This window comes from Schistocerca piceifrons, chromosome X (genome assembly GCF_021461385.2).
Source record: "Schistocerca piceifrons isolate TAMUIC-IGC-003096 chromosome X, iqSchPice1.1, whole genome shotgun sequence".
NCBI classification, from domain to species: domain Eukaryota; kingdom Metazoa; phylum Arthropoda; class Insecta; order Orthoptera; family Acrididae; genus Schistocerca; species Schistocerca piceifrons.
In genome coordinates, this window is record NC_060149.1 from 489,312,223 (window position 1) to 489,321,467 (window position 9,245).

Sequence of the window (9,245 nt, forward strand, 5' to 3'; positions counted from 1 at the left end):
ACTGATTATCGTGGCTTATTTTAAAAGGGCCGAAAACGTTTCTTTTCATCATAACCCAATGTTTCTTAGGCAGTTACATTCCGCATTTCATTAACACAATAGTTTGTTAAATAATTTAAATTTAGGCCCGTCTGTCACAGTTGTAGACGGGTCCGAAAGACCGGGATGTTGGTATCCCTAATGCGTAAATGTTTTTGTGGTGAATGATGTTTAAGCATTCTGGTGAGCCTTACTCGTAGTTTGTCACTTTTGACTCTCACATCAAGTAGATAACAATCCAAGGATGGTGACATTTGTATATATTATAGCGGTTGGGGGGGAGTATAGGTTCTTATCCCCAACTTGTCCATAAGGAATAGTGTGGCAATAACTCTCCTTCTCCCGGCTCTGAATTAAGTGTCAGACTAAACGCTGAAATCGGATGGCTTACGAACGGCAGAAACAGTTGATAGCAGGCAGTAGTCTAACAGCTACGTAGTTATTGTGATGGCTCTAATGAGATAATCCTTCATTTCGTCTGGCCGCTCCGTGATGAAGAGCATATTAGTCGAAGCAACTTGCTAATATATTAAGACCGGAAGGCAGAAAAGGAATCTTACCTAGATCCTCGCCTCTGATCCGCAACGCTCTCACCTATGAAATTCATTGCCCAATTCACGACCTACGCTAAAAGCTTTACATCTTCACCGGCTCCTACCTTTTAGACAAGCGTAACTTGATAAACTAGCATTGTGCGGGAGCAGGGGGATTCGGATAACTCCACCACAGAACAGATAAATATTTCCAGTTTTTACCCAGTGCTGAACACTGAGAGTAACTCCGACAACGCACAGAACAGTGAACCTTTATTTTCGTATTTGTTTGCGTTCGTATTAAGGATTATAGTCTAGAATATGGGAAGCAGTGCTAGCTTTGGCGTAGAAAGGTATACCATTGCTTAACGTCCCTTGTTAGAAATGTTGGCACCATAATATGGAAAGAGTCCCTGTACGCGGCTCTAGAGTTGTCAAAATTTTTCCGCGGTTTAAAAAACTATGTTCGTGTATGCCACTTGAGCCACGCGACATATCCACAATTCGGTCCAGTGTCACGAAGTGGACAAAACGCTAAAAATTGGTTCTGTTAGTAGGAACGCACACGCGCACATGCACGCTTCGAACGCAAACTGCTTGAAATCTGAGTTCGGAATAGCCGCTTCATGTTGCTGCCTTCTTAACTGCTTGTTTTTGTAAGCAGCTCACTGGACAGAAAGGCTCTGTTGTCTAGTAAATAAACGAATAGGATGTAATGGAATTACTCTCGCAGAGACATCCCTGTAAACAAAAAAAACAGCGTTAGCGGAATCAGCCTTTAAGGTGTAAGGTGCAACCATCGCGCTAGGCCTGCACATATTCCTCCCGATGTTGTAAATTTTTCCATGTTTAGTGATAATTAAGCTTCAAAAGAAAATCCCACCTGTGCAACGCCTGTTTAATAGTAATTTGTGTACAAATTACTTCGCCATTAACGAAATTGAAACTTCTTAAAAGCCAACTTCTATATTAGGAAGTATTTTTATCCTTTAATCGGTAGTTAACTTCTGCGCAGTTAACCTTGCAGTACGTCCAAATTTAACGTTCTCAAATTTTTGTTTCTGAAATAAAGGGTAAAGAGGTACTAAACATACAAATAGTCTCCGGGTTTCTTTTTCAACAGAAATACCTGAGGTTCGGCAGTATAAGAAAGGATAGACATATCCTCCACCGATAAACATGTAAAACGTGCAGCTTATCGTAACAATTACATTAATTTTTACAGAAAAATTCGTGATATCCATTAAGCATCTGTAGATGAAAAAATAATGTAACAGTTTGCAGGTTAACATTCCGTACTCAGTATCTGAACAAGAGGAAAACGGCAGTTCTATTTTTCTCGTGGCATCCGTAAGAATCTTGGATTCTCTTCCCATCATTACCGATCTGCACTTTTCACTAAAGTATTAATACTTACAACAAACAGCTCACTTTTTTGACAGAGCGCGGTTCCGTCTGTGAAGTTTTGTAGTATACTCCAGCCATCCGTCAATTCACGTAGAATGAAATTTTCATTGCACCCTTTCTACTAGGTTTTATTGGAAGCGGTGTCGGGCCAGACTACTTCAGGTGAAGAGGACAGAACAGTATTTAGCGATGTTTCATAGCTTATTTTTACCTTACCGAAGAATCGTTATGTAGCTTGTTAGTGTCTGATGGTAGGTGCGAAGCAGTCAGCTGCTTAGTGCTGTTATAGGAACGGAGAAGTCGGTGAGGGCCAAATATAAACTGTCATTTACCATATACAGAACAAACAATGACGCCATAGATCTTTGCGAAACTAGGCTGCTGCATTCAGACAGGAGGAAAAAATCGGGAAAAACCATTTTCAACTTGGTTAGAGAAAAGGGGTAATACAGAAAGCTTCTGCACTAACGGAACAGACAAGGGAAGAGTGTAGATACAAGCACGCTACAGCTGAGACAGTAGTTAAAAAATGGCAGCTAACCTTCAGAGGAAGCGAGTGGTTTCAGGGGTGGGGTGATTAAGGTTGTCAGTACGGCGGAGAACAGCTTGGTGGTAGACATTTCGTTAGCTTAAGCAGTCTTTCCATTCTTGAGATACGGTCTTTACATCTATTTTTGTAGTACTTGATAGGTTTATGCTTTCGTCTTATTTTCTTACTTCTAATATCAGTTTGTGCTGGCTGCTTATCTTAAGGAACCTAATTTCCCGAAGTTAAAGTTGCTTTCCACCTACTATTGTTAACTTGTGAAAAGCTTAGTGATTCCTCACTTCATTCAGTGTTCCCTGGGCACATCAAAATTTTCAAATCTTTGTGAAACAAGACATTTCCTCCAAGAATGTCAACTCGTTTAATCTTACGGTCGTTCATTAAAATTTGCTTTGGCCAAGGTGTTGGCATAGAAAAAGCGTGACTTGTGTTTGAGTAGTTAGTGTTAAAGCTTTTAAGAAAAATTCGTACTTCATAAACAACTTTGAAGGTATTTGACACAGTGAGCTAAAACATTGATCAGTAGTCGACCTCGTTGGTTATTTAGGGTTGGAAAAAATTGTCAGAAATTGCCCAAACATATAACCAACATAATAAAGTATTGTGGATAAGCGCCATCATTATACTAAGCCTAAGTTTGTCGTTACTTACTCTTCTGGCAATTTCTGAATCTTCGTACATTTGTCGGCTTATATTGCAAATGCTGTAGTGAGCCCCTCCTATCCAGTATGCCCACAAATGGTATGTATGTACGCACGTAAACTTCCACGTAGTCATTAAATTTTCAGTGCTTCTCCTTACAATGTACTTGTCAATTGTCCTCCAATGTGTTATCTGAACAAGATCTACGCCTAATGCAAAAACTGATTTCAAGAGATAAGAGTTCGTTAAGTTACCTTGGAAAACATTTTATATCCAGTGTTAATCAAATTCACCTGAAATTATCTAGATTTTTTGCGTGTTACTCTGGCTGGTAGGCGTCTGTTGGAAACAGCACTTGAAGAGTAATCCAGACGTCGTAGACGGCGCACAATTGAGAAAGTCCCAGTTTATGGTCACTGGCTGGTATTACACTTCCACTTTCCGTAGCGTATCCCTCAATTTCGAAAACTGAATGTTCCTTCAGTTTAATAACTATACATTTGAGCCATACTGTCCAGTTTGTTAAAAATTAAATCATAAATTTGATTATCTTTCCTAACTTTAAAGTAATAAATTACATATAACTTAAAAAACGATTCCGGCCCAGCTCTCCTATCCGACTAAGAGTTGGATCACGTTTGAGATCGCTGGTATAAACTTTTGTTCCCTAGTTAAGGACAGCTTTTCTCTTGAAAAGCTCTCATCCAATTTTCATCCCTTGACTTAAAAGTTAAATAGGTTCAGAGGGGTGTCTTCTACGGCTTAAATATTCTCAAATTATCCTAAACCTTTAGTCTTAAATTTCTTAACTAGCGACCCGCCGCACCTTTACATTAACAGCATTTAGTATCTACTGGCCGGATAACTTTTCTGGTGTACCAGTAATAAGTTACACTCAAACCCTCTCAATGAATAACCCTTAATATCGGGGAACAGTATGAATCTCAACAGTACTCGGTGAGATTAGCCTTCACATAGCCAGACAAACGTGATGCGGTGACATAAAAACTACGGTAAGATTTTTCATTGTCAGGCCTTCTAATTTTCAATGAAGGCTTCTTTGAGCAGTTTCCCAAACTTTCGTGACGACTTGAAGGCTTAATTTTTCACTCACCTGGCTTTATTCTCCTTGACATACACTGATAACTTGATTTCCGCTCTTTTGTGTAATCATGAACGTGCGAATGTCTAGACTTGGCAGGTACAATATTCCGATCGCCAATTTACTTTAGAAACGCTAATTCTAGGTTTCCTGGACCTGTTGGTGTTGGACGACCTGAAGCCCTGGAAAACAGTGCTGAGACAACTGGTTGCTGAGCTTCTCGGCACGTTCCTGCTGGTGCTAGTTGGGTGTGGATCGACAACAGCATGGTCCGAAGGCTACCAGCCGACCACCGTTCAGATCGCCCTGACATTTGGACTTACTGTCGGATGCATTGTGCAGGTAGGTACAGCGGTAATAGTCGCACTGCAGGAGGATAGAAACTCGCTCAGTGTACCGGTAACTTGGAAGTAATGAAACTGCAATGAGTATACTGAGACGCGAATCAGAAATACCTTAAGGACAGAATCACATTGCTGCTACTGAGCTAGTACCAGGTCATAGCTTGTTGCGGCTGAGATTTGGCGGCGGACAGCAAAAGCGGCAACGGCAGAAAGTTCTGCAAGTAGTGTCGGTGCTGTTACTGCCTTTATCGTGCCTTACTAGAAAAGTCAGCCAGATACTTCGGAAACTCAAAGGACGTGTAATAATTGCAGGAAGAGACATTAACGTCGCTCCAGGTTTGTTACAGCCAGCCGTATTAGCTTAAATTACAAACATTAAGTTTGACAACCATGGACTGATTCGTATGGCTATCGACGTAAGTCATGAAGCACAGGCAGTAACGGTCCTGAACTGACAATCTGATGAGGTAACCAAGTAGGTTTGGAGATGAACAATTAAAATCTGAAAGTGAACTCTTGAACTATTATCTACACCGTGGTGAAGGTTAGACGTAAGGCGGTCTTACCTAGAAATTCATGGTTACCTTTGTCATCTGTATTGAACTAATCACTCGTTCGGTGAGATAATTGAAAAAACCCATTAAACTTCAATGGCTTAAAGGAGTCTGGGAACTCGCACAAGTATTACACTGCGAAATTATATAACTTATTGGCAGGCCCATAACGTAAAAGCCTGGCACTATTACATACGAACGCCACACGAATGGCTAGGCAGAAGCCATTGCGTGGACAGTCTCGGTCCGGCACACAGTTCTAATCTGCTAGGAAGTTTCAGTCAGAATATAGTTCGTGAAAATAGACTTACTTGCATGAGCAGAATCTGACCTTTAAGACAGAATATACTTCACAGCACTGATAAGCAGCCAAAGAAACGGAGAGCACTCAGATGAAAGTATTGTGCTCACAGCGTCACCACAAAATAAGACATTACAAAGATCATTAGGAACGTTGTGCCACACCAGGAAACTGAAGGGTCTACGTCCTAATTCTTAAAATTTCTTTTTTGTACAAAAGAAAGTAGTAAAATTTGTAATGGTATTTTCTTATCCAAATAGTTGCACGGCAGATCTTTGACACTGTTTAGTCAACAGGCAACTGTTAACACCTATATTCAATTTCTCTCGAACAGCTGAAGTAAGGCAGGACTTGTTCATGTTCTATCAGACAGAACAATGCGCTATTGGTATAGTAGCATTAAAAGTGGCTGATTGTGGGTTTCTTCTTAGCAAGAATACATTTCTAGTTTATATAAATCCGCGGTGTGTATTCGAGAAAGGTTTTTGTTCGAAGTGCCATTAATACTGAGGCACGCCTCAAATTTTTATAACAAAAGTGAAAACAGCATAAGGTTTTTGCTACTCCAAATAAGTTCTTCAGCTTCAAATTTCGGAACCTGAGGGCGGCATGCCTTTGCACAAAGGCTATACACCTTCAACACATTTTGGAAACACTGGCCCCACATTTAGAAAATTAATAAAGGGCCATGAAAGAGCACAGAGTAAAATAGCAGTTACGAGAACTTAAACTCGCTATTTCTTGTAGCGTTTAACAAACGTCGCACTTACAGTATGTTTAGAGACTAGTTACGAAGCGCTTCGTTCGAAATCAGTAGACAAGCATATCCTCACAGATAAACTCGACATGAAATACTAAGTTGCTCGACCTGTTTCAAAGTCTTGAGACTAACGCTGTCAATTTCCACTCTAAGACTGCCTCTCCTGGTAGTCGTACTGTAAGTTACATCAATAAAAATAAATATAACTGGCGAAATATTTGCTTCCAGATGCTTGGTCACGTAAGTGGCGCCCACGTGAACCCGGCTGTGACTGTGGGCCTGATGGTGGGCGGCTTCCTGGGCCCGCTGAAGACTGTGCTGTACGTGACGGCGCAGTGCGTGGGCGCCACCGCTGGCTCATCCATGCTCCAGGTACTCGGAGATGAGCCTATTGAAGTAGCTATTTAGCTGTAACAAGTATATATTAAATGGGGAGCCAAAAGGTTGCTTCAAACCCACACATCAGACTAGTGAGTACGTCTCGAATTCAGATTCCTTAAAATCTGACCATGACTGTACGTGGAACTAGTTGCCAGAGAACGACGCAGTAATTCCGTAAGCAGTTCAAAGTTCGGCCGGCCGGAGTGGCCGTGCGGTTCTAGGCGCTACTCTGGAGCCGAGCGACCGCTACGGTCGCAGGTTCGAATCCTGCCTCGGGCATGGATGTGTGTGATGTCCTTAGGTTAGTTAGGTTTAAGTAGTTCTAAGTTCTAGGCGACTGATAACCTCAGATATTAAGTCGCATAGTGCTCAGAGCCATTTGAACCAGTTCAAAGTTCTGAGACAGCAAAATGCTAATAGGACCAGCGACTAAAATCCTTGGCGGTCTTCATACATGGAAAGCCTGTTGGAACGAATTCAGTGCGGAACCCCTGTTCCCTTATTGGCTCCTGAACATGTAAGCGTTAGTTACACACAGGCAAGCACAGGTGCTAAACGGAAGCACGCGGTTCAAGTTGTTTGCATATTGATGGACGTTAAGCTTACGGGCAAATTGCTAATGTTTGTGAAGCACACGTCAGCGATAGTTCGACTGAGTTTATTCGAAGATTTTCCTGAACAAGAACAGTACTAAGACGATAAAATTTGTTGAGCCGTGTTAACCGTAACAGACATTAACTGCCTTAATTTTCGTGCTATGTTAACTTATGATCTGAGGTAATTCAACATGCTACTTTCTGCCGCAGCAGCAGCCGCCTTGTAACCGTATGTTCTGGTTGTTACAGGTCCTGACACCTAACGAGACGGTAGCAACGCTGGGCATTACTGCCTTGAATCGGCTCGTGACACCGACGCAGGGCTACTTCGTGGAGATGCTCACCTCGTTCGTGCTCGTGATGGCCGTGTACAGCGCAGTGCTGGGCGCCGCGAGAGGGGCGGCAGCAGCGGGACCTTTCACTATAGGCCTCTCCGTGACAGCCTGCCATTTGTTCGCGGTATGTTCGTCAGCCGCCAAGGGACCCTGTGCATTGGTGCAGTAAGGCCTAATTTCGATGAGTGATACGGTTCCATAGCTGCCTATGGACCACTGCTGTGCTAACGTTGAAACTCTTCCTACGTCAGCTGCAGATTTAATTGTGGAAGTAATATAGATTATAGTACCTGGATTAATATACACTAACCGGCAACACACGTTCGACGTATGTTTGTACATAAAACTGGTAATTTGATAAAGGTTAAGATATCTGCCTAGCTATGAAACACTTCACCGCTGCTTCAAATTTCGCAATTTGACCATTAACGCATGGCGTCAGTCAGGTTTTGCGAAATCATTACGGTCTTTTACAAGAGATACGGGCTGCTGACAGTTCAATGTAAGTCGAGATTTATACCTTCAGTTAAACCTCCGTATTGACCAGTTCTGCAGCTAGAGAACTTTTCCAACTTCTTCGCTGTTCAGTTTCATTCAATAGCTGCCCATAACGTGTACTATAAATAAAATTGCTCTTGAATGTTTACACTTCTATTTGCTCTTTAGATACAAGCAAGCAAAGTGACATACTGACGCAAAGGTCACAATCTGATAACTGTAAATCTCCTCTCGATTAACTCTCCGTATCGCATTTGTCTTGTACGCCAGATTAAGTTCTTCCTTGTAACGAACACTGAAGTCAGGTTCAGTACATGCCAGACTAAACGCCCACGTATAGTTAGACAAGCACAAAGCTCCGGATTTAAAATGAGAACACGTTAGACATTTATCTCCGAGGAAGATAAAACTGCTACGAAATCAGATATTCGGTGAGACGTTATAGAGCATCCCGCCCAAATGGCCAACGTTCTAAAATTAAGTTCGGTTTGTACATAATCAGAGCAAAACCTGATTGCAGCGGAAAAACTCGTCTGACACGATCGCCTACTATTCAATAAGCTGTACAGTCATTCAGATTAATTTAAATGTCAGGGAGAAATATTCCTGAGAAATCATCCATGACTAAATTACCTTGTTTGCAGATCCAGTATACTGGAGCAAGTATGAATCCGGCTCGTTCCTTCGGACCTGCTTTCGTTACAGGCTCATGGACAAACCACTGGGTGTGTAGTCAACGAAAAATGAAATGTTATGATAGTGAGTTACTGACAAAAATATAATTTTGACACTTTGTCATATTTATTCGGCCTTTCTCTTGCAGGTGTACTGGGTGGGGCCGTGCGTAGGCGGTATTGTTGCGGGTATCTTCTACAAATTCAGACCAGACGAGCCTGTGGATGCAGCAGAGCTTAGGACTTCCCTGAGCCAAGCTTCTGTCTTGGGATCGGGAGTAGCGGAACGAACTGTATAACCACGAAACATGTAATGCTCTTGACAACATGGCATTCTCCAACATCTGCCTGAAGTCTGGACGAATATGCAAAATTAAGCAACCACAATGGTTAAGAGAATGCGTATTGGAACTAGCATGCTTCACTAGGCGTGGCGAGGACATACAATGGATTTCAAATTTTATTTCTCTGAAACATCTGTTGTAAAATCTTTTATGTTCCTGCGGAATTTTAAATGTTGGCCAACTTTAAT

General features: G+C 41.8%; 1 protein-coding gene across 1 annotated transcript; it reads left to right on the forward strand.

Moving 5' to 3' along the window:
- The first annotated feature begins 3,254 nt into the window (after nt 1–3,254).
- LOC124722441 (aquaporin AQPAe.a-like) lies at nt 3,255–9,012 on the forward strand. Its single transcript, XM_047247603.1, has 6 exons — nt 3,255–3,267; nt 4,416–4,612; nt 6,458–6,601; nt 7,456–7,665; nt 8,684–8,764; nt 8,863–9,012. Exons 1-6 carry the CDS (start codon nt 3,255–3,257, stop codon nt 9,010–9,012), a joined length of 795 nt encoding a protein of 264 aa, XP_047103559.1.
- Nucleotides 9,013–9,245: the final 233 nt, after the last annotated feature.

Coding starts and splice junctions, on each gene's coding strand:
- LOC124722441 (XM_047247603.1), top strand. Junction 4,613..6,457: donor CTGTCGGATGCATTGTGCAG/GTAGGTACAGCG, acceptor ATTTGCTTCCAG/ATGCTTGGTCACGTAAGTGG. Junction 7,666..8,683: donor CAGCCTGCCATTTGTTCGCG/GTATGTTCGTCA, acceptor CCTTGTTTGCAG/ATCCAGTATACTGGAGCAAG.